This window comes from Hippocampus guttulatus, chromosome 9 (assembly GCF_054856545.1).
Source record: "Hippocampus guttulatus isolate MCC_2025c chromosome 9, RoL_Hgut_1.0, whole genome shotgun sequence".
NCBI classification, from domain to species: Eukaryota; Metazoa; Chordata; class Actinopteri; order Syngnathiformes; family Syngnathidae; genus Hippocampus; species Hippocampus guttulatus.
In genome coordinates this window covers 16,483,525-16,509,579 of record NC_141269.1, presented here as the reverse complement: position 1 = coordinate 16,509,579, position 26,055 = coordinate 16,483,525, and the positions used below count along the sequence as shown (strand labels likewise).

At 42.4% G+C, this 26,055-nt stretch overlaps 2 protein-coding genes across 2 annotated transcripts; both read right to left on the bottom strand.

The window, feature by feature from the left end:
- Positions 1-277: 277 nt before the first annotated feature.
- pycr1b (pyrroline-5-carboxylate reductase 1b) lies at positions 278-11,708 on the bottom strand. The gene is made up of 9 exons (XM_086120579.1): positions 11,622-11,708; positions 11,055-11,148; positions 9,531-9,601; positions 8,548-8,727; positions 8,327-8,434; positions 7,058-7,171; positions 3,723-3,815; positions 2,906-3,069; positions 278-1,028 (listed from the first exon to the last, which is right to left on the bottom strand). The coding sequence occupies exons 2-9, from the start codon at positions 11,119-11,121 to the stop codon at positions 845-847; spliced, it is 981 nt and encodes a 326-aa protein (XP_085976705.1). The 5' UTR covers positions 11,122-11,148; positions 11,622-11,708; the 3' UTR covers positions 278-844.
- A 9,172-nt stretch (positions 11,709-20,880) lies between these two features.
- LOC147200596 (myeloid-associated differentiation marker-like protein 2) lies at positions 20,881-24,535 on the bottom strand. The gene is made up of 2 exons (XM_086120191.1): positions 24,141-24,535; positions 20,881-22,486 (listed from the first exon to the last, which is right to left on the bottom strand). Exons 1-2 carry the CDS (start codon positions 24,419-24,421, stop codon positions 21,832-21,834), a joined length of 936 nt encoding a protein of 311 aa, XP_085976317.1. The 5' UTR covers positions 24,422-24,535; the 3' UTR covers positions 20,881-21,831.
- Between the last annotated feature and the right edge of the window lie 1,520 nt (positions 24,536-26,055).

The window sequence follows — 26,055 nt, the reverse complement described above, 5'->3', positions numbered from 1 at the left end:
GCTCTTACAGCTCCATTGTGTGACATTACTAATAAGCTTTTCAATTATTTATGCATAACCCTAACCTTATTAAGTTTAGATGCCAGTGACAGATGCTGGATAGAGCAAGAGACAAACCTGAGCTCTTCATAATCGTGCAAATGGAAAAGCCGCCATCTGCAGGCCATGGTGTCTCCTCAATCATCACTTAAAGCAGGAGCTGTTTAGTTGCCATGTGTAATCTACAGCGTGGGAAGAAAAAAAAAAGCACAACAAAGTGACTGGAGGCCAAACAACCTTTTGTTTCAATTTGTTTAATGTGGCATAAAAAGGGAACCCCAACCCAGAAGTGGTTGCCATTACAAAATTGTTAATTCAAAACAATTGGAATATTAGAAAATACACAATAAGGATGGACTTTACTGAAGTGATACTTTAAAATCATGGTCAAACAGCACCGTGTGATACGTGGGACATTTGTTCAATAGAAAAAAGGGTATCAAGCGATGTCTTGATAACATACCCTTTATAAATGCTATCAAATGTTTATTGAGCAGACAAGATACTTTGCCTGTGGACAGTCAAAATACACTTTACAACTACTCATCTATGTTGGCGTGCACACGAGACAGTACAGGTGCAACAAAACATAGTTGCACGTGACGTGTACATTTGCGAGACACTTGTAGGAAATAACAGGCTGAAATAAATAATTTGGTGACAGGAATCTGGATCATTGGTCTGGCCGTTTTGGATACCTCCGACAAGCATGGTGCATTATCCGAGAGGTACAGTATATGAGACGCAGGGCCACCTGTAGGCTGGTAATCTGAAGTGCGTTAGTTTGTCTTTCTGCGTTTTACTCTCAGTTCTTTTTCTTGATTCCAGAGTTGCGATTGTTGTTGTTAAACAGGCTGAGCCCTGATCTGCCGTTTCCATTGCCCACTCCGCTGACTGTGACTCCGGGCTGCTGAAGCACTTTGTCCAGCGTGGTCTTCTTAATGGCTGCTGGAGAGATGCGCTCTTGATCAGCCAGAAACTGTAGCTCACTGGAGGAACAATGAGAAAGCTCACGATCAAACTCTTATTCAAACTTTGAAGTTGCTGTTTAAAGTAGGAATCCTCAAGAGAAAGCCCCTGAAATGCATACATTTTGTCTGGATAGCAATTGTAGTTATGCATCAGCAAGACAAATGCTATAGGACTGTTTTTTTTTTTGAAAGATTGAATGCCATTATAAATGGACAGATTATAAGAAGTATATTTTATCCATCAATCTATACATCCAATATTACGGGGGACGAACCCTGCCGCGAGTAGCGCAAATCTGCGAGTAGACATATAGATACAACAAGAGATGTGCTAAAGCACTACCTTTCAACTGGAAGGGGGCTGGAACTTGGCTAATAGAAGCTCCTCACCTCATTTCAACTTAGCCCCTTGGCACCAAATGGTGTCAAAGTGTGGTTTGCAATTACAGTAGTCAAGGCTTTGGCACCATCTTGGGCCATTTTAGGAACAGAGAAAAAAAAAGAGCAAACTACTGAGTTAGTGTGAATATTAGAGGATACGTAAAAAAAAAAAAAAACAACGCATCAGAACAGTGAGTTACAAATAGGTATAGTAACACTGATATGCATATATATATCGTCACTGTCCGTCGAAAACCTCATTTGTGCAAATACGATCAATTTCATATTCTTTCAGAAATTGATACTATTGGTCTTTCCCGAGGTGATCTGCGACACATTATTAACCAATTTAAAGTGTTGAAAATAGATTGAGAAAATCACACGACAACGGTAAACTGTCTGAGATGTGTCGTAAAACTCTGCCTCTTCCCTCACTCCGAGGGAGTCGTGTGGATTTATGCTGCCCCAAGATTGAAAGTCTGAATGTTTCTATTCAAAAACAAGTGAAAAATAGTCAGGCTACGTTTCAGTAAGCCTGTCTTGTTAAACATGGACTGCTGTTATCGTTCGGTGCAGATGGAACTGGTCAGCCACAAATAGCAGTGCATGCAGATTAACTTCTGGCTAATAAACCGCTAAAATAACAATACAATAAACATGGGTCAATTTACTGGTTTTGTCATCGTATCAGTCATGGCTCTAAGACCTTAGAGAAAGAGTTCAGGAAGCTGATGTGATCACAGTTGATACTTTTATAACATATTAGGGCTTGTCTGGTTAGGGGTTAGTGTGAGTGTGGACATTGATGTGGACGACTGGCCCAGGCGGTGTTTTACCATTTTAATCAGTGACACATCGAATAATACCAACTAGAATGATGTGGTGCAAGATGCCCTTTTTTTTTTAAACTTCCTGAAAGGATTGGTGTTGAAGTGGGATTCAGCTCAACAGTGACGATAAGTAAATGTGAGTATGTGCGCACATTATTTACACTTAGGTACATCCTTTTTTTTTTTTTTTTTAATGGAATATATAAACTGTGGCGGCCCGGTAGTCCAGTGGTTAGCACGTCGGCTTCACAGTGCAGAGGTACCGGGTTCGATTCCAGCTCCGGCCTCCCTGTGTGGAGTTTGCATGTTCTCCCCGGGCCTGCGTGGGTTTTCTCCGGGTGCTCCGGTTTCCTCCCACATTCCAAAAACATGCATGGCAGGTTGATTGGACGCTCTAAATTGTCCCGAGGTGTGAGTGTGGGTGTGGATGGTTGTTCGTCTCTGTGTGCCCTGCGATTGGCTGGCAACTGATTCAGGGTGTCCCCCGCCTACTGCCCGAAGACGGCTGGGATAGGCTCCAGCACCCCCCCGCGACCCTCGTGAGGATCAAGCGGTTCGGAAAATGGATGGATGGATATATAAACTGTCAAAAAAATACTGGTTATGTAGAATAGCCTCTCAGGCAGAAAATCCGCAGATATCCATTTTGGAACAGATTTGTCTCTGCGGGTCCAGTCACCTTACCGTGTCCTAATACAAGAGGCCTCCACTGCATTGATCAGAAGACTGCGGAAGCCCCCACTCTCCATAACATGGAGGGCGTGAATGGTGGCGCCACCTGGTGAGCATACATTGTCCTTCAGCTGGCCAGGGTGCTGCTCAGAGTCCAGCAGCATCTTAGCTGCACCCTGAAGAACAAAAATGAATAGGGAGGAGTTTCTTCCAACTGAGGATTAAAAAAACAAAAAACAAAAAAAAACTACTGCAGAGTTCTACATTTGTTTACGCTCCAACGATAAAAGACAAATATTGTGTTCAATGCATGAAATGACATTCATCATTTAAATTTTAGATTAGTTTAATTAAAAAAGAGGGAGAGAGAACTGGCGGCCCGGTGGTCGACTGGTTAGTGTGTCGACCTCACAGTGCAGAGGATGAGGGTTCGATCCTGGCTCTGGCCTTCCTGTGTGGAGTTTGCATGTTCTCCCCGGGCCTGCGTGCGTTTTCTCTGGGCACTCTGGTTTCCTCCCACAGAGCAAAAACATGCATGGCAGGCTGATTGAATACTCTAAATTGTCCCTCGGTGCGAGTGTGAGCATGGACGGTTGTTTGCCGTCTCTGTGTGTCCTGTGATTGGCTGCCAACCAGTTCAGGGTGTCCCCCACCTACTGCCCAAAGACGGTATGTTCTTAAATTTAAAATATAATTCAGAAAATACTAAGACTTGGGAAAATTGAAAGCCAAGACATAAGAATATTCCCTGCCTGTGTGCAGACTGCCATTAGATCAAAGAGAATTAAATGTGGAACCCCCCCCCCGCAAATGTCTAAAGACCACTGACCAATAAGGCCTGAGCTCCAAGTCGGACAGCGAGTCTCCTGGGCAGACCCATCTTGACTCCTCCATCCGCTAGTGCATCCAGCGCTGTGAACGCCTGTTTATACACAAACATACCATCGTATTGTCAGTCATCATAAAATCCTCTGCAGGTCTTTGTGCGATATTGGTACAAGGGTCGTGTCTGCCACCTTTTGTCATTAGATTCTGCTGCAGATTAACACATGCTGCGGATGAAGTGTGACGCCCCATGCACACGGTGAAAGCAGCGATGTGGCCGTGTCCAAATTTACAAGCTGCATCCTCTGAAGCCCGCATTTTCGGCTGCATTTTTCAGGGGCATGACGTCACTTCTGGCGCGACTCGATTGCATGTGGATTACAAATGCTAGAGAGACAATTTGCAGGCTGGGTCCTTCGACGCCTTTAACCTCCATAGCAAATATATTCACGAAAAAAAGATGATTAAAGTAGATGAGCTCTTCAGCTGGCCACGATGAATAATGTTCAATTTAAGTTTTTCCCCTTTCCACGTGATTCAGTTATAAATGTTACTGCAATTTTGAGGGCTAGCTGACCTACCTGGAGAACATCTTGGATTGAAATATTTAACTGAAACTGACATTGTCAGCTAGTCGAATAACAGGTTTCCCGAGTAGCAGACAAAATGAAAGAATCGATTGTAGCTGTGGACATCCGTGCAATGTCATTAGACTGCAGAAAATGTGGACTTTCAGTTACGATTGTCAACGTTTTACAATACCTTGTCACTTTGTATTGGTTGAACTTCATTTTTAAGTCCAAGACTGCCCAATTTGATGCAATGACTTTCAAAACAAAAAATAGTCACTTTTCTCCAATGTCAACATATGGCATCTTTAACAGAGTTGGGTCTGTTAACTTAAAGTTTAAAGACAATTTTAACAACCATTTATAATGACCTTCTGAACCTAAAAGGATGAGCTTTGTGCCATTGTGGGTGTACCTTACAACTTCTGGCATTTTGCGGAGGATCAAGCAGAATTAACTATGTCACATCGAATGTCATAGTTGCACACATTGATTTTAGAAGTAAGTCAGCCAAATCCGTCCAGTCATTCCTGAGAAATAGCATGATAAATTCTTGTTACAACATTCATGTTACCGTGGCAACCAATGTTGACGTTTTCAAACTTTTTCCTCATCTAGCCGCTCTCTGTACCACATATCATCACTCGGGTGGCAGGTGCGCTCGAGTTTACCCAGCTGGCATTGGATGAGAGACTATATTCTATATTTTTAAAATCCTGTCCAAATAATGCCCATATTTTTCCATTTGGAAAACAACACTTTTTTTTTTTTAATCTTAGGGTTGTAGTTATACTCAAGTTCAAGCGGCCTTTCCAACTTGTCACATTACTCGTCCAAGTAGTATTAGAAGTAAATAACCGAAGTGAGAAAGACTGCACCTGCTGCCACAATGTTGTGTGCAAAAAAAGTTATTGCCGAATGACCACTTTGAGGGAAAACCCGATAGCGGTCAGGAGGAGCGTTTTTTCCAGGAGAGGGGAAGGAAAAAAAAAAAACAGCAACCCTGGATTGATTCCACAGAAACAAAACATAAAATTGACATTAAAGAGTGTGTGTGTGTGTGGGGGGGGGGGGCATCTTAAGAACATGCACTTTTTAATGACTCCTACACAAATTGCTACATTTCTAATCTGGAATGGATGGCTACCAAGTGTGAAATTAACAAACCGATTCTGTTGTAATTTGCTGACAATGTGTCTATAAATCAGGGGTAACTCATTTTTGTCAAGAGCCACATTATTGTTATGACTGTAACTATGAATGTCTAATTACCTCAACATATTATGACAAAGTATTTACAACAAATTGATGGATAACACATTTTTAAATTAGAAGACAAGGAAAATAGTGCCAGTGTCTGTGCCGCTCGCCTCTGCGGGATTTGCGGCTGGAAGTTTAATGCCACCGGGCTGCCCACAGAGCATGTTGGCAATTAGTTCCAGAGCCCTGGTACCGAGATGATGACGTCCCCGCAATGAGGTTACCAGCAATAGCCGAGCCTGAGGAGTTGCACAGCCAAAGCTGGAAAGAAGCCATTGCTTCAGAGTGAGGCAGCCATGAATTCTTGTTCAAGTGAGCCATGTCCTACCCAATTCAAACCAAAACACTTCATCTTCCAATTCAGAATGATTGAAATGATGAGTGCAAAGTACACTCGATTGATTAGTCTAACCAATTTAATTTGTTTTGCTTAATTCTTTGAGTTGCATGAGAAAATGATCCTCGCCAAGTAAGTAAACAATAGCACCTTCTGGACATAAAAAAGTAGCCGTTTTTAAAACTGTTGACTACAGTCAGAAAAGAAGCCTAAAATCGCCACTGAGTACTTTGCAGGGCCATTTTTGTAGGTGACATCAATCTTAAATCCAGAGTAGAACTACAAAATAAGCGCCACTGTTTTGCGTCATTATCAAGCTCCTTCAAAAAGAGTGTAAAGACGGTCAAATATTGAGAACAATAAAATGGTCACTATGTCACATATTTTTAGGGGCAGATGTTTGATGTAATATTTGTGAAAGTGATGTTTTGTGGCTTATTGCCCTCCAAGGAAGCAAATGAATGAAGCCATTTGATTTTAAGAAGATACTGTTTTTTTCATTTACAAAGTGGATGTTTTTGGATGACTGTAGAAAGACTGTATTTTGACCAATACAAGAGAAAAAGTGGTACGCAGAATTTCATTTCAGAGGTTGTTTACTCACCGGAGCATTGAGCAAACATAGGAAAGGTTGATTTTTTAAAAAAATAAATAAATACTCTTATTATATATTCTATACTAATGACAAGAGCTGGTGAAAATAAAAAATCGGGACAAAGAAAAAAGTACACAAAACAATCTGAAAGGGGTAGTGGAATAGAACAAGGCCTAAAGGTTAACTGTGGGGGGGAAAATGGATGCGTGGAAATGTTGACATAGAAATGTTACAACTCTTCATTCTTATAAGTGTCTCTCTCTTAGACACCAAAAGCGGAGTAAAGGCTCTGTACAAGATGTGCCAACTTCCTGTTTCTTCATTTTAAACGGGGCGGAATCTTGCTGTGAAGGCCAAACTACAAAGCAGCTGGCAAACAAATGGGGGCATTACTTTGTGTCGGTAAACAGCACAACCACAACCACACCTGCTGTGGCTCACTGCTAATACAGAGGGTTCAGCAAATGCTCATCTAATTACACCCACAATAATATCACCAGTACCACTATGACCTCCGAAATTCCTACAAAGCGTAAAGATGCAGAAAGTAGTTCGTATAGTCTTCTGAGTTAACTTACATAGGCAGGTCCACTGCCGCTTAAGCCAGTGACAGCGTCAATGAGGTCCTCCTCCACTTCGGTACAAAAGCCAACGCTGGCCATCAGCTGCTCCAGCAACTTTCCGTCCTCCACCTGACAGGAGGAACACACAACCAAGAAGCTCATTGTCAACAAAAGCAAAGGCGATCGCGGATCGCAGGGTACAGATAGGCAAACTCCCATTCCAATGCAGGAGGACACCAGTGGAAACTCAAGCAAGCCAGGGGACAACATGCAAAGTCTACAACTGGAAGCTAGTTTTAAGCCTTTGAACTGTGAGTCGAATTTACTAATTGGCATGACTGACAGACATATTCTGAGAAATTTAAACCCTTTAAAAATATATAACAGGCAGTACCATGGTCGACTGGTTAGCACGTCTGCCTCCCAGTCCAGAGGTCAGGGTTATGACTCCAGGCCCCAGCCTTGCTGTGGGGAGTTTACACGTTCTCCCCGTGCATGCATGGGATTTCTCTGGGTACTTCGGTTTCCTCCCACATTTTAAAAACATCATGGTAGGTTAATTGAACACTCTAAATTGTCCCTCGGCGTGACTGAGTTTGAATGGTTGTTTGTCTGTGTACTCAGTGATTGGCTTGCAGCCAGTTCAGGGTGTACCCCGTCTACTTGTGGCGGCTGGGATAGGCTCCTGCACGCCCGTGACCCTTGTGAGGATAAGCGGCGTGAAAAATGCAATGGCGAGATGAAAGAAAAAATAATAATCTTATGCCACCAATAATACAGTTCAGGTAGTGACACTGCTAAAACATTTTTAAAAATAATGTAATCTGCCATCAATAGGAAATTAAAAAATGAAGAAAAATGCTGATTAAATCTACAGTATATTACCAGTACTTTTTTTTTAAACCAAACAACAGATACATTATCTAGGACTATTATTCCTACCAACTGCTGTCAGGCTGCTGAATAAAAATAACAACAATAATAATAATAATCATTAAATGATGTGAAAACAATTGTAAATAGCACTGCGACTTATCCATATTTGTATTTATATTGCACTTAATTGAACGGTGTTTGTTTTTTTTCTTCTTTCTTCTTTCTACCCACAATCTTGCTGCTGTAGACTGTAAATTTCCCCAGTGTGGGACAAATAAAGAATATCAATCTTAATCTACTTTTGTTTTAAACTTGCCTAACAACAGACTGAAGCTAAAACAATGAAAAGGACCAAATACACATTGTAATGAAGTTTGCACAGAGTGTCCACATCTCTTCACTCATTACCTCGGCATGAGTGCCAGTCGCATATACTGTAGCTCCTTCTCTCACTACCACTGGAGTGTTGGTCATACATCTCATGACTTTTGGGGCTGCCCGGTATTGAAGCAATTTCTAAGAATTGTCACAGATAAGATGAAGGAAGGGCTAATCAATAACAATAAAAAGATTATAGAAGGCGAGTACATTATGATGCGTACCAAAAAAAAAAAAAGGCGGGGGCTGACCTTTTCAATGGAGCTGATGGTGACACCTGCAGCACAAGAGACGATCAGATGGCGATCTTCAATGTCTGGCCCAATTTCATCCAAAACAAATGGGATAATATGTGGCTTGACGGCCAGAAAGAGCACGTCACTCTTGTTGACTGCCTCTTTATTACTTGTTGTCAGGCTCACCCCCATTTTCTACAAAAAAAAAAAAGGAAGGTAACTTAAATGAAGCAAAAAAATGCAATTGGAGCACCAAGCAGCTTCTGCATCAGGACAGGCCTACAATTGCCGCATATTCAGTTGGGCTGGGTGATTATGTAAAAAATAATCACTATTCAAAGATTAAAAACGACTATTGAGTGATTTAAAAACGTAGTATTTATTCAATTAACAAAACTCAACTACTTAAAATGCCCATCATACCCTCATTCCAATTTATCCCTGTATATCAAACACAATTCTTGAACACTTTAATCCAGAGGTCTCAAACCTGTGATCCGACTGCCATTTGAGGCCCGCAGGATTATATTTTGCAGCCCTCTACTTGAGATCAAACTTTAATATCAGTGGCACCTCCACCTTCTTGCTGCGTCATCGTACTTGGTGTTTTGTGTGTGTGTGTTTTAAATCGGTTATGGGCTATCATAACTCAGGCTCATGAAACTTTTGGACAACTTGTCGTGTATTTAAATATATAATGTGTGCAATTATTTTTGTTGTGCGTTTAGTTTTACAGTAAACTCCCAACTGGTATGTCTTTAAAATTTTTAAAGCATGCTCAGGGAGCGCAGACTCACATAACAGTGCCTTCAGGTTACTTTCACAACTTCGGGAGCTTGGAAAGACACCGCCGGTCGGCACTCTAACGTCTGTCTTTATTACGTTTTTCAGCTTTGACAGAAGCCAAAACTTACAATCCCAATTAAATTTGGATCAATTGTCAAGCCCTAACATAGAGCAGCTGACCATTACCTATATTTTAAAAAAGTTGAACTCACCCTGAGGCCGGTCACAGTGGGTAGGTCAGTGTCTGGGGAGCTGGCTGTGATCCTGTGTGCAGCAATCACACCTGAAAAATGACATGAGAAAAGGAAAGGGGGGAAATGAGCAACAATCAATAGACAACTGGGGGCAGATGCTATTTAACTAAAATTTATGTAAAATGTTTAAGTGCATATTAACTCATACAGTACCAGCCAATTCTGGACCAAGTCTGAAAAGACGTTTAAAAACGTCTTTGGGAGTGAATGAGTTAAAAGTAGGGTCGTATTTTTGACAACACTGCAAAAGACACAATTGATCAAAACTATTGTTCACATTGATGACATATGATTTCTTAGAGAAGGTACTAGAAATGTTCCAAATTCCAAATTGTATGACCATTAGGTCAGTGTTTTCCTGAATCCCAACCACCGTGAAACGATCATTGGATGCTACAGGAAATGATCCAATTCCACTCAATTAGTGTCCCAAGTATTATTTAACACATTTTTGTTCATCTATCTATGCTTGTGATGTATAGTGATGAGCAGAATAATAAAATGCTCTTCCACGAGATGGCAATAAACCTGTGTATCCACTTGGTGTCCTTAAGTTGTCAGTTTTGTGTTCAACTAATCAGGCCAGGTTCCACACAGCATTAGTAAAATTGCGAGTACAGTAGATTATACGATATCATCCTTTTTAGTATACAGTCAAACCTCGGTTTTCGAACGTCTCTGTTCTCGACCAAATCGGTTTTCGACCAAAAATTTAGAGTTTTTTTATGCCTTGGATTACGACCGAAATTCGGTTCTAGACCATACTGAGTGCACTTGAATGCGCCACTTGACTTCTCTCGCCTTCCTTACACGAGGACGTGACGCTTCCTCATGTAGCGTTGCATTGTGAGCAGACGTGTTCAATATATATATATATTTTTTTTTAAAAGAGCGTGGTTTCGGTTTTCGAACAAATCGGTTTTCGAACAGTCTTCTGGAACGGATAATGGTCGAAAACCGAGGTATGACTGTATATACTTTTTGAGACACTTTTGATGGTGTAAGATATGTGGGCTCGTTATTGGTTGGAAAAACTATACTGCATTAAGTCAAATTTGTTCTTGCATTTCAATGAAATGCAATTATGAGGATAAACTTCATCCATCCATCCACCCACTCATTTTCTGAACTGCTTTATCCTCACCAAAGTTGTGGGCGTGCTGGAGTCTATCCCTGTGGTCAGTTGACAGGCTACAATGGCTGGGTATACATAGACAACCAACCACCCCCACTCACAGTCACACCTAATGACAATTTAGAGTGATCAATTAACCTACCATGCATGTTTTTGGAATGTGGGTGGGAACTGGAGTACAGTACCCGCAGAAAACCCAGACAGTTACAGGAAGAACATGCAAACGCCACACAGCAAATCTGGAGCCCAGATTTGAACCCATAACCTGTGCAATGTGAGGCGGATGTGCTAACTAGTCACCCATTGTACCAAGGATAAACTTTCTGGAAAATGTAAACTGGCTTCACCTGCAGCCGTAAAACCTTTGACCAGTGCATGAGCCAGCTGGCCTGCTCCAATGAATCCAACACTCATTCTGACTGATGATGTGGCCTCTGTGCGCTGCGGAACAGAATAGTTGTTTTATTACGTAATTCAAAAAGTCATTACAATGAAATGCAACAAATACAAAATGCAAACTTATTGTAAAGCCTTATTTTAGCGGAAACAGTTGCCAAAATATCTTAAAAAGTCCCCCAGTTGAAAAACTTTCTGCGCCCACAGACCGTCGACATTAAGGACTAACAATTATTTCTGTTAAGTACACATATTGAAATACATCATACATCGCAAGTTCAATGATCTTCCGGTGCTACCAAAATTGATGCCGATTCACAAGATGCTGATGGAACGTACGCCATGCTAACCGGATGGCAGCTTGTACTTTACTAGCTAGCTACACTGTTAGCAAGCATTCGTAGATACTTAGTATTAATAGGAAAACACGACGATACTTCCCTAAGCAGGGATGACTACCTTTGGTTGGATAAACAACCTATCACCCGCGACTGACAGATGACAGCTGTGACACGTACCGTAGGGCGTCGGGGGGAAAAAATGGAACAAGGACTTGCTGTGTCAACGTGGCTTGCCGCTCACACAGACCATCAGACAAGGACTCCGCAATCGTTACCCCCCCAGACCAAGGTGACCAATCAAATTAGGGATACCGGGAGTAGCAGCCAATGAGAGAGCATTTATCAGGATTTGGGCGGGATTTGTTCTTACGTCACACCCAGTTTCATCAGCTGTGACGTGCGTGACCCATGCGTTGACAAGTAGGTTATGTTAATGTGGCAAATCATGAAATGTTTTTCCTGGAAAGCATTATTGACCTAGCACGATCCTTGTAAGGATAAGTGGCTTGGATAATGGATGGATGGATGTTTGGATTCAGGACAAAATAAACAAATAATTCTGTGGAAGGAAGTAATAAAGTACTAATACTTATTTACAGTGCAAGTAGATTTTTCAGCTCCTCAACTTTTATGTTTACTTTTTACTTCCAAAATTTCAGGTATTAGTACTTGATACCGTTTGCTTTGTCAAAATCAGCTTGTAGTGAAGTTTTTCCACTCCTTCTACTCGATGATATTTCTGTGCACTTGTACATACATCTTGCTAGTGAGTCAAACCTGTGCACAATTTGACATTTACGTCTGCCTAAGCCCGTTACTCAAGAGCCCCTATCTAGCCTGTCTTAGATGTCTCCCTCACCCAACACACCTGATTAAAATGATCATCAGTAAGCTTTGTAAAAGCCTGATAACAATCCTGATCATTTGAATCTATTGTGCTGGGGGAAGGAAACATGTAAGGTCCACGCCCAGATTGGATAGAGGATCTCGAAGACAGGACTTGGGCATCCCTGTGCTAGATGTTAACTAGTATATAGTGGCATTAGTAGCAAACAGATGCCAACTATTGCACAGGCTTGCCTTTCTAGTCACATATAGTTCTTATACTAAGTGCAGCAGCTGTGGAAGGCAGTTGTGGATAAAACATCTCGAGAGAAACAATTATTCTGATAGTGTGCCCTAATCAGTCTGCTAGTGCACTTGATTTTATTTAGATCTTGGGTCATTGATGGACTGATGGACCTTCTGTCAGTACTGAGGAAATGCCCATCTCTGGACGTTTTATTATAGTGTATTGGAATTTTGGCACAATTAATGTTGCAAGCACCAGGCATAATTTGTGCTGAATGCATTTTGTCTTTTGCCAGTCTCAAAACCACCAATCTGCTTTCTAATCTTACAACACTCACACAAGTAAGGTGTACCTATATCGGTTGCATTTTTATTAATCAGTTTACCACATAAGCGAAGGTTTGGGTTCTCGTTTTGATTGCAAAACTGACTGCGCAAAATGAGCAGTCACACAAGATTATTCCTGATTGACGTGCTTGAAAAATCTATCATTTCATTGCAGTATGTGAGTTGTGAGAAGTGTGTCACAACTACTACAAGTACCTTCCTTAATTTGTGCCTAGTCCATTGCTCAAACTAAAAATCCACACCCATACCTGTTCTGAAATGTTCCATCTTGCACTCACGTGACCTAAAACCACAATTGTCATGACATAAAAGCACAATTGTTGTGTAATTGCAAGCTATGAACTGTTCATGGCACACCATATGTCATTTACTAACAGAGTCAAGTCCAGACAGAAAAAGTCATAGAAATGTTTTTTTAAAAAAAATCTCACTTTATTGTGGTTTAAGTCACTTTCTTTGTGACGGTTCATTCACCATCTTTCCCATTTGAGCATTTATTCAATGCCCTGCTCAAGATCCTCATAAAACAGTTCACTGAACGAACAATGTTTCTTTCCCACTGTTTTCCACCACTGTATGATATTTCTGTATCCTGGAATGAAAATTTTGGTAAAACGAAAAGAGGCCATTATGGGCCCACGAGTAGAGTAGGAGGCCACTACTGGGTGACACATGCTTACTATTGGGCCCTACTAGTGCAGCACCATAGTTAGTTTGTTTAGGTTTAATTGTGTACTAGTAGACCAAACATGCAACATCCATCCATTATCTGATCCGCTCTTCCTCACGAGGGTCACGGGTGTGCTGGACAGTAGGCGGGGTACAGATAGAAAAACAAGCATTCAGACTCAGTCACACGTAGGGGCAATTTAGTGTTCAATTAAGACTACCATGCATATTTTTGGAAGGCGGGATGTTGTCAGAGAGGAATGTTTGGATGGTGCTCCTGTACATGTGACATATCGATATAGGGGAGTTTCCATGCGTGAAAGCTACGTGCCTGCTACATTGGAGCGGACGACCGGAAGTAGTTGCATGAGTGTGGGAATATTTGGCCGGATAATGAACATCAATTTCAACTGTTAGCAGTCAGTCTATAAAGCCCAGCTAGAAAATGTATCAATGCCTCGTTGTTGGCCTCTCATGCCGTAAAATAGGATCAAAGAGGAAAAAAATCCTGGGATCTGCCGTTGGCGAAAGTGTGGCACCATATCCTGGAGATTAACGTAAATTCTCAACTAATAAGGAAAATCTTTCCGTGATTTGATATGCTACATACGTTTGAATGAGATAAGTAAATTTGACTGTGTAAACGTATGATGAAGATAAAACGCTGTATAAGTGCACTCCCATTTACTATTTTGATAAAATGATTCTTGGTTTTTTTTGGGGGTGGGGGGTTGGGCCATGTGCGTGTTCAATAGGAAGAGAGCAAGACCCATTTGAACTTCCTTCACTGACGTTAACACAAATGACAAATGAAAAATTGGGGTACGGGTCTGAGCTCTACCAATAAAGACAGTTGCTCTACTAATGCGTCGAATTGTCCTACTAGTGAGGACAAAGAGTACACTTGTACATGAACATTTACCAAGGAAGTCAAATAAAGGCTCAAGCAGCTTTCCAAGAACTCAGTAACAGTGAATGCGGGTTTATTTCTCAGCCAGGAATGATTATAGTTTTTTGGTTTGTTTTTTTATCTAATGCTGACCACATGAGAGCCTATTGCCTTGGGACCCAAGACTTGTGTCCATCAGTCCAAAGCAATGAACCTCCTTGCCCCCAGGTCCCATAGACCCTCTTCAGGGCCACTGGAGTTCTTGCATGTATCCAAGGAAGTTCCAGTCGGCATGTTTAACAATCCATATTAAGGTTGTTTATGGCATAACGCATAAGATAAGATAAGATATCCTTTATTTGTCCCACACTGGGGAAATTTACAGCCTCCAGCAGCAAGAATGTAGTTAGAAAGAAGAAAGAAGAAAAAAAAAAACAAACACCGTTCAATTAAGTGCAATATAAATACAAAATGGATAAATCGCAGTGCTATTTACAATTGTCTTTCACATCATTTAATGATTATTATTATTATTGTTGTTATTTTTATTCAGCAGCCTGACAGCAGTTGGTGGGAACGAGCGTCGGTATCTCTCCTTCTTGCAGCGCAGGTCTAACAGTCTCTGGCTGAAGGAGCTACCTAGTGCTGTCAGGGCGGGCTGGAGAGGGTGGGAGGGACAGTCCATCATAGCTTTTAGCTTAGTTAGCATCCTTCTGTTGCCCACCTCCTCCAGAGTGTCAAGGGAGCAGCCCAGGACAGAACTGGCCTTCCTGACCAGTCGCTCCAGTCTCTTTCTGTCCCGGGCTGAGATGCTGCCTGACCAGCAGACAATGCCATAATGGATGGCCGAGGCCACCACCGAGTTATAAAAAGTCTTAAGGAGCGACCCCTGAACCCCAAAAGACCTCAGTTTCCTGAGTAGGAAGAGTCGGCTCTGTCCTTTCCTAATCAGGGTGTCCGTGTTTGTAGACCAGTCCAGTTTGTTGTTCAGAAGAACACCTAGGTACTTGTAGGAGGTCACCCTCTCTATGTCCATACCCTGGATCAATCTTAACATAGAAATGATCACAGAGCACAGTGGCCTTGTGGGTTAGTATGTCCCACTGATGAGAGGTTCTGCGTTTAAATCTCATCACCGGCTTTCCTGTGTGGAGTTTGCATGTTATCGCTATACTTGAGCCTGCATGAGTTTCCTCCAGGCGCTTCAGTTTCTCCACAATATTCCAAAAACATGCATCTTGGGTTAATTCAAGACTTCAAATTGTCTGGATGGTTGTCTATTTTTTAATTCAGGCTCATCCAGTCCTCAAGTGGTGAAATTAGTTGGGTTTTCTTTCCCCAATAACAGTCACTTTGATGTTTCATTTGCAACAGCGCATATTTGAATGAGACAGGTCCTTTCTTTTGTGTGCAGTGAAGTCTCCTCTGCGTGACCGACTTTCACATCTATTTTGACACCGTGCTGCCGGATTGGAATGCAGGCGGAAGGATTGGTTACTGCTCACATCTATATAAAGCAGGGAGCACACCCTGGGGCTGGCCTCCCAAAAGCACCAGCTGTTACGATCCTTTCCATCTTCACAAAAATAAACGAATACATTTTTGCCCACATGTAATGGACAACTTTTTGGTGAAAATCTTCAGGCATGTTTGTTTGATTTTGATGACACTGATTAAGATGCATGGGAGAAGTGCTTTGTAATAGACACTGCAAGAACTAAGAGCACGTGAAGAATAAGTAATAGCCAAGTTCTTTTTCACTTAACACAGTCACACTCAATTTTAGACATGAAATGTGTTATTTCATGCTGAGTGCGACTCATCTTGTGAACGGATGTATCACCGTTTTATGTGGCTCTGGAGAAAATGTTTGTCTTGTCTTGACTTCATTTTTTTTTTTTTAACAGAAAAGCAGCTTGATAGCAGTGGCTGTAAGGGTGTTAGCACCCAGACAGCCAACTTGCATTATTAGCATGGGCTGATTACTCAAATTCCTGAATTCATATTTTTGCCCTGAAGCAGTTACATCGAGAGACCCAGATGAAATCAGGGGGAAAAAGTTTGCACATAGCAAGTCTGAAAATTAAAAAAGTATTTTCAGGTTAACTTGACTTTTTATTTCATTACCGTCATTATGAGAGGCTGAGGCTTCGCCTGGCCGACTTCATTTCTATTTGTAATTAAGCAATTTTTGTTTTCAGGCCATTCAGGCTTGAAGCTTCCCTTTGATCTGTGTTATTGCCATATCAACGGGTTAAGAAAAAGCCCAGTTTGGTGTAAAGTGGGATTAGTGATGCAAATGCGACTTGTGCGGCCACACTTTAGAATATGAGTCCACAGATCCAATTAAAATATCAATGTGCTAAGAAGAAGCTTCATGATATCTGAGGAGAGGCCTTTGAAATGGAATGTTCCAGAGTTCATGCATAATTCTTCAATTTTTGTAACTGGGCGCAGGTACTTGTAGAAATGGTCTTTTGTACCATTGTGGGACTAAACGCAGACAACTTGAACGCAGACAATTGAAGCGGCTCCCCTCATTGCCTTTGACTTCAGCACAGGAGACAGGCACATGGTCTAAGACTCGCTGGAATCTGTGCAGGAGATCAGCGTGTGCAAAGTAAGTTTAGAAGGAAGCGTAAGATTTCCACTTGCGGATGATGTAAAGTTGGCTGCTGTGGATGGGCACTTGTAACACACTTCAAACGTTTCAAACCCCATTGTGTGTCAATGTTCGTGTGTGTGACACAGACACACACGCGCACCAGTTATGCCACAATACGGGTGCTTTTAAAAATACATTAAAGGTGATGATAATAACACTTCTAACGATAATAATAATAATAATAATAATAGTAATAATAATAATAGTTTGAATTGATTTCTACAATGATTCAGAGGGTTCGATGCACTGTTTTCATATTTATGAATGAAATACACTGACATCCACCACACACATTGGTGTCGCTCAAAATATTTCTGCCTGCACTTTGATCAAATCCATCAAAATGGCATTACACCACCTGCACCACAACCTAGACCTGCTTTCAGCAAGTCTAAGGTCCAGTCTACTTTGTCACCAAATTGTCATGTGCACCAGGTGCGTGTAATAGAAAACGCCCTCAGTCCATGGGAAGGCCCAGTGAGACGTCGCACGGTCTGGCAAATTCCCAAACACGGTAAACTAGACTTCCCCCAGGACGATGAATAAAGATGACAGTTTTTACATCGAGTGCGCATGTGCCTACTTAAGAAAATAGGACCCTTAAAGTTTTTGGGGGGCAATAAGATGATACGTGATGAAAAGTAACACACTGCAAGGTGTAGGAAAACAATGTATTTTATAGTAATATGTATTGATTGTAAATGAATGGATTCCTTCATTTTTGTGAAATATTCTGAGAATTTTTCTAAGATGACATGTTTCACTTTCAAATGGAGACTGAGGTGAATTTAAACAATAAATATATCAAAGTATGGGAACAAAAGGTAGAATTCGCATAGTTACATTGTCAGGGAGAGCAGTGGGGGATAAGGAATGTGAATCTTATCTTGTTGTCCAACTATTGTGGACAATATAGGGAATACAATTATCCACATAATAAAGTTCTTTGTGCACTTGATATCTTAGTGCTTGTGAGAATATTGCATTGAAAAGTGCCGGCAGTAACTGCAGTTACCTGACAATGAAATAAATAAATAGGCCCTTATTTAGAATGAGGCAACGAGTCATTGTTTTGCTTTCAAAGCCAATGTGTCCAATGTTCCTGATTTTTTTTTTTTTTTTTTTTGGGAGGTGTCTCTCTGGATTACGCTGATGCTCCATTTCTTAATTCAGTCAATCCAAATGGATGCACCAGTGATGCAAGAGTTGCCTCTAATGGGAAATATCCCTGTGGGATTTATCATAAGAGACTGGGAGCAACAACATCATCAATACGCACCACCAGCACTGGAGCCCCACAGGGATGTGTCCTCTCTCCACTGCTCTTCTCTCTCTACACAAACGATTGCACCTCAACAGATCCAGCTGTCAAACTCATAAAGTTCGCAGACGACACCACGGTCATCGGTCTCATCAAAAACGGCGACGAGTTTGCGTACCGCCAACAAGTGGAGCAGCTGGAGCTCTGGTGCAGCCGACACAACCTCGGGCTGAACACGCTCAAGACTGTAGAGATGATCGTGGACTTCAGGAAACATTCTTCTCCACAGTTGCCCCTCACACTATCCAACTGCCCTGTGTCAACCGTCGAGACCTTCAAGTTCCTGGGAATCACAGTCTCCCAGGACATGAAGTGGGAAGTCAACACCATCTCCATCCTGAAAAGGGCCCGGCAGAGGATGTACTTCCTGAGGCTGCTGAGGAAGCATGGCCTGCCACAGGAGGTGCTACGACAGTTCTACACGGCAGTCATTGAATCAATCCTGTGTTCTTCCATCACGGTTTGGTTTGGGGCCGCCACAAAAAAGGACAAAATCCGACTTCAACGGACAGTTAGGACGGCGGAAAAAAATCATTGGCACCGCCCTACCACCCTACCCACTCTTGAGGACTTGCACACTGCAAGAATCAAGACAAGGGCATGGAAAATCCTCCTGGATCCCCAGCACCCTGCCCACCACCTTTTCCAGCTACTCCCCCCAGGCAGACGCTACAGATCCATGCGCACCAAATCCAGTAGACACTTAAACAGCTTCTTCCCTCTAGCCATTAACTTCTTAAACAGTCACTGACGTAGTCACTCTTCTTGTACTACAAATACTGCTACTGGTTACTCTAAAATGGTTCAATGATTTGTTGTTTACGATGATACTAATGCAGCGTGTTATACCGGAGACAAATTCCTTGTGTGTTCTACATACTTGGCCAATAAAGATGATTCTGATTCTGATAAGAAAGTCAATTTTGGAAGTGGCACGCCTTCAAGCTCGAAATGTTGAGATATGCCAATTAAATCCTCGGAATTGGAAATAAATAAATACAATGATTATTTTTGCAATACTCCCTGAATAATATGCACACTATTTGTGTTTGTAGTTGACAAAACAATGGTGCTGTTGATAAGTGTACAACACACGAGGGAGCTTTCTCAAATCGGAGTTAGATTTCGATAGACGAAGCAGCCAATTGGCCCTGAGACAGCACAGGGATACGGGGGAGAACTTTACATTCATCATGGGCATGCAGTACCCTTATGCTCAGATGAGATTGAGAAGAATGAGTTACTTCGTCATAGTGACAAAATGTTGGGATGAGGCTTTAAAGACAAGAGTAATAATCTACTAACTGACTTACATTTTTTGCTGCAAGTGGTACTGTATTTGGTCCATTGCACAAAGTGGATGGAATAATGAGGAAGGAGGACTATCTCCAAATTCTTCACATAAAATTGGATACAACTGGGTCCAATAGGATGGTGATCCCAAACACACATTCAAACTCGTTTTGGAACGGATAAAGCAGACTACACTAACTTTCATTTTCTGGCGTAGCCTTCTCAAAGACCTGACCTCAATCCTATTGATCACACAGTGTGTGGATTACGCTGAAAGGTCAGATTTGTGCAAGGGAACCAATCAATTTAAATGAACTCTAAACCCTCTGTTCAGACAAGTGGTTATATATTAATCAATTATTAATGGGAGGGTATTCAACCGGTTCATCACATGGTGCTTTTGTTGTGCCTCCAAGGTCATATGTAATTTTGAAACCTGTGCAAACATTTGTGTCACATTCACTTTATTGAAATTGTGCAATCATGAATGCTGTGTGTTTAAACTCTGCCGTTTTATGGGGCAAGGTCAAATATAGCAGCTTTTTTTTTTTGCCTAACTGCTTCACAAGTAGGTGGCCCGGTGGTCGACTGGTTAGCGTGTCAGCCTCACAGTGCAGAGGTGCAGGGTTCGATTCCGCCTCTGGCCTTCCTTGTGTGGAGTTTGCGTGTTCTCCCCGGGCCAAAGTGGGTTTTCTCCAGGTACTCCGGTTTCCTCCCACATTCCAAAAACATGCGTGGCAGGTTAATGGAACACTCTAAATTGTTCGTAGGTGTGAGTGTGAGCGTGGATGTTTGTTCGTCTAGGTGTGCCCTGCGATTGACTGGCAAACGGTTCAGGGTGTCCCCCGCCTACTGCCTGAAGACAGCTGGGATAGGCTCCGGCACGCCCCGTAACCCTTGTGAGGATAAGCGGATCGGAAAATGGATGGATGGATACTTCACAAGTGCAGAAAGCCATGTGTGTTTATTTTCAGTAACATCATTCCTTTCACCTGGCGTTAGCTTTTCAGAATACAGCCATACCACGGATGCCACTGGCAGATCTCCTATTTATATTCCACACTTGTATGCATTATTTTGCAAGGGATGCAAAAGTAAAGTAAGCATTAGGCCACATGAGTGCCCCATTCAAAACTGATGTGACGCATGTGACACATAGCAACTGGTCGCTTGGGTGAGGCTGTCGAGTCAGCCTAATCCCCTCAGAGGGTAGGGGGGGTCAGTACAAAGGACCAAGCTGCCACTTTTTTGGGGGGGGTGGTGGTCAAGAACATGTGTTGATTACATTCCGAGTTCACATTCCGGAGAGCATCCATACTGAACTTGACAACAATCTTGTGAAAAACTGAAGATTTTTCTTTTCCGCATTTTGAAAAGTTTCACACTCAGTCTTATCAAAATGATCCTTGTGATATGCCTGCCAGGCCAAAATCTGGTAAATGTCACTTGATGTAATGAAACACCATGCTGACCGATTCTTGGCCTATCAGACTGAAAGTCTTTTGGACACTAGTCATTGTCCTAGAAGTTGGTTCATGATGTGACGCAATGTATATGTTCCTGCTTTGGAGGTTCCTCGGGAGTTGGGGAATACTTTAGTGCCCTTTAGAGCAGTGGACCCCAACCAATTTTGTGTCAAGGACACGGACCAGTAGAGACAAGTACATGCTACTCGTGGACCGGCAATCCTTTTTTTTTTCCACTGCTTTTAAAGAGCCAGTTTTAAAGCACTGGTACTGACAACAAAGACAATTATTTTCACATTTTATTAACATAATTTTTTTTTCATTCATTTCAAACAGTGTAATTCTGTTGTACCGATCCGCGGACCGGTGCTTGGGGACCTCTGCTTTAGAGCTTTTGGTGTCTGAGCTTGATGATGACAATTTTAAGAGCCCATGACAGACAGGGGACCGAAAAAAAGAGATTTTTTAATTTGCGCCATTTGAAGGGCCAAACTCCTTGGCGACAACCCCGAATAACGGTAATAGTTTTAAAATGTTTGAGTTGCCTTTTCAAATGTTTGCTTTTTCTGTAAATGACCATAGTTGTGCAACAAAATGTTTTTAACAAGGAAATAACTCTGCAAAAAGATTTTATAAAAATGAACCACCTCCCAACTCCCCAAGTGTTACGGCCGACGTGGGGCGTTGGCCAAATGTGAAGAGACAAATCGTATCCTCTGCGAGTAGACGAGGTCCGCCACATAAAGCGCAAAGTTGACAAAGGAGAAAACGGCCACCACCACTTTGCTGTCCCATGGGCACTTCCCTTGAGGACATGAGGACGGTCGCCAGGGTGAACCGTATTTGGTGTCGAAGCAGAACACGGGCCAAACCACTGATGCGCTCAGGTAGAGCAGCACCTCCAGCAGGGTGCACACCACAACGAAACGATCAAAGGGCATGCAGCGCACCGTCTTGGTGCGCCCGCACACCGACATGATGACCACCAACGCAGTCAGAGTAAAGCAGAAAGCGTAGACGACCACGCAATAGATCGTGGCGGCGTAGAGGTAATACTGGCTCCCGTTAGCCAGGGCGCCAAAGATGACGCAGGCCACAAAGCCTTGGACCACTTTGAGGAGGCCGGAGACCGTTGCCATGTAACCCGCCACGGCTTGACCCGGTCTGGCTCGGCACAGGGCCACCTCGGCCCCGTAGGCCAGAGTCCCGAGGATGGAGCAGACGGTGACCGCGATGCGGAAATTGCGGACGTCACAGCCGGCGTAAGGACACTCGGACCGGACGAAGAAGAGGGGGTAGACCACCGAGGCCGTCACATACCTGCAAGTAAACACATGAGGGGATATAGATGTGCTGTATAGCGGATGTGCGCTACATTACAGTACTGCGCAGTGTACGTTAGCATAAAGCACCTAGACTTGCATAATCGTATGACTTGGTTGAACATGTTGATCATTTTGTTTTATGGATTACTTTTACAATAAACTCAACTGGGAATCACGTATAAACAGCAAGAAGCACCCTTTTATTTGGAGAACCGTGTACGCAAGAGAATGACAGCAGATGCAAAGCACTTTAAAAAGTGGGTTTTATGTGGGTCATTCAGGGCCTGCTTTGCATATTTTTTTGTATGAAAAAGTGGGGGGAGGGCCCAAATCCAAAATTCTACTCCTGAAAGTCTAATGATTGATAGAGCTTTTCTTTTTCGCCAACCTAACCACATAATTGCCGTACAATGGGAGTTCAGCTGCATTGATTCAACCATGAATGATTAAAATGTCAACGAACTAAAACTACACTGACATAGTGAAAATATTTTTTTAGCAACTACCTTTGTATTTTTTTTAAATTGACATTGTGACAATGAGTTAAAAACTGATGTGGGCAGTTAGGTTACTATGCTAACAATTCAGGGTGTCCCCCAGCTACTGCCCGAAGACAGCTGGGATAGCCTCCAGAACGCCCGCCAAGTGACTTTTTTCATCCATCCATCCATATTTTGATCCGCTTTATCCTCACAAGGGTCGCAGGGGGTGCTGGAGCCTATCCCAGCTCTCTTCGGGCAGTAGGCGGGGGACACCCTGAATCGGTTGCCAGCCAATCACAGGGCACACAAGAGACGAACAGCCATCCGTGCTCACACTCACACCTCGGGACAATTTAGAGTGTTCAATCAGCCTGCCTTGCATGTTTTTGGAATGTGGGAGGAAACCGGAGCACCCGGAGAAAACCCACGCAGGCCCGGGGAGAACATGCAAACTCCACACAGGAAGGCTGCAGCTGGAATCCTCTGCACTGTGAGGTCGACGTGCTAACCAGTCGACCACCGGGCCACGACTTTTTCTATCAGAAATTGTTTCTTATAACTCCTGCTGGCAACATCTGCAAAAAGTCTACATTTTGCCTCAGGTTCTTACCCTAAAGCCAAAGCCAAATACATTTTTTGAGAGCCATAACATATTCTTTGGCCCCAAGCCAAGCAAATACTGATATATATGATATTTTTAACGAACTTCAAATTTACTGACTGCAATCAACAGTTTCTGACTTCGGAATCCCCTTTTTGGGTTTCAGGCAATGCAGTCGTTGACAACATTTTATAAAATAAACAGAATAAGTTGGACTGGGATGTTTCTGGCACACAAACATGCAGTTATTTCAATTCCTCTTGAAAGACAAGCGCAGTGGAGTTTATTACTTGTGCCCAACAGTAGTCATTAACTATTAAATAAAGGTAGAAAACCGGTTTGCCCAGTCTTTTAAAAAATACAGTATTTGACAATTCATAACATTTGTCAGCACTATTTATCTTCAGCCTTTAAAAGTGTTTTATATATTTGAGAAGGACTTTTGTGCACATCAATTAGAGATACAGTAGAAAGATGTATCGAAATATGTTGCTTGAGTTAGATAAATAAAGTCTGTTTGGCCCGATGGCCATGTTTTCAAGTATTGCAATGTTGAGGTGACTTACACGAGCGTGGCAAAGGCTGCACACGTGACGGTGAGATTGTCCCAGGAAACCGGCAGACAGCTGTAGAGACGCGTGGCATCCAAGAAGAAGACCACCACTGACATGGCAAAGCAGAAGCACCACACGGCCATGCAGAACACGCCGTGGGAACCGCTGTACCCCGCGGTGTGGATCACCATGGCGATCGCAGCACAGCCCATTGCCAGCTGACAAAGGCGGGCAGCGCCCAGAGGTGAGAGGAGCGCCCTCATGTTCAAGTATGGGCCGCTTTGTGAATCCATCACTGGGCGGTGGAAGTGAATACAAATTTAGTCTGAAGCGAATGTTGAAACCTTTTCCGTCCTTGGTGTCTGGCTCTTCATGAAGGGAAATCTCCCAGCGGGCATTGTCGTCATGACGGGTCGTGCCCCGTTTTCTCTGCTGACTTCTCCACGCTTCTTGAGGCCTTGTGACCAGTGTGTGGAGAATGAAAAATGTCTGCAATTGGCTGAGAGATCACACGTCCTTGTACAGTAGTCAAGACCTCGCCGGCTTCTTGTAGTAAAAAGTTCTTCCAGGTGATTATTGCAATCCAAAATAAAATCCTCAAGAGCAAAATGTGACTGTATTGTACTGCTCTCAAATGCTAACACCCATCTTCTTCGTCGTCCTCACACACTTGCTGCCTTCCAACAGCGGATGCAATGTGGACGGTATGCTGGGGCTCAGTCAGTCCAGAATGGAAGTTATTTCGGGTTGGGACGGGTCACGGCTTAATGAGTGTGAGGGGCGTGTACGGAGCGCTGCCGGCCATGGAGACACATTGGGGAGCCTATCAAATGTCACATGACTGAACCCTGGAAGAATATCACAAATTAAACAATTGATCATTGATTAATTTCTCACTGATAGTTTACAAGTAAGCAGATGTTTGATTCTGTACTTTCATTCCTTTGTGAATACGTTTTGGTTTTTTCTTTTTTAAAAGCTCATTTATCTTTTGTCACGCTTGAGCTCTGACATACAAGTGCGAAACTCAAGACTCCAGACCCAGATCCTGCTCGTCGTATAATTTAATCTGGCCCACTAAAAACAAAGACTGTCTCCTTCATGTTACTTTCCAAATTGTTTACATTTTGCCCAAAAAAAAATCTGTCCCGAAATTGTAATTTATTTTATATGCACCCGTGAATAAATTGCAATTTATTTTATATGCACCTGTGAATATTCTCATTCATTCATTTCATTCCCAACAGTCCTAACCAACCTTTGTTGCATGAACTGGTAAAGACTGCTTAGACGAGAAGCTAAACATCTTGTAAGACAACCAGGACAGTCCTGTTGCAATTCATTCAATGCTCCAAGAGTAGTTGCATACTTAATTCAATATTTGTTTGTCTGCATTTTCAGTGACTTCAGATTTCAAATGGAATTTGCAATCAGGTGGATGAGGATATTGTGGATATATGTAATAATACGCCGTTGCACCCTCCTAATGGCCATCTGAGTGAAATCATAACGATGTGGCCTGTGATGAAAATGAGTTTGACATCCCTGTTCAAACTGAAGCATGGACCTCATTAATGTTTCAAGGATTCCTGCACAATTGAGCTGTTTCTGGCTTGTGAATTCAACATCCAGGACTCTGAAGTCATCGCTCCCCTTCTGATTGAACTACATGCAGTAGAACAGGGGTGTCAAACTCATTTCACATTGCGGGCCACATACAGCATCGGTAGATGTCAAGTGAGCCGGACCATTAAAATTATCCCATACTCTGCTATAAATAACCAAAAATACATGTCTTTCCTTTGTTTGGTATAGTGAAGCACAATAACATGAGGAAAATGTTGAAATTTCATGAACATACCTTTTACAAAGCATCTCATGAAGCACCTTAGATTTTCTTGGACAAATGTGCAATTTACTTTTTATA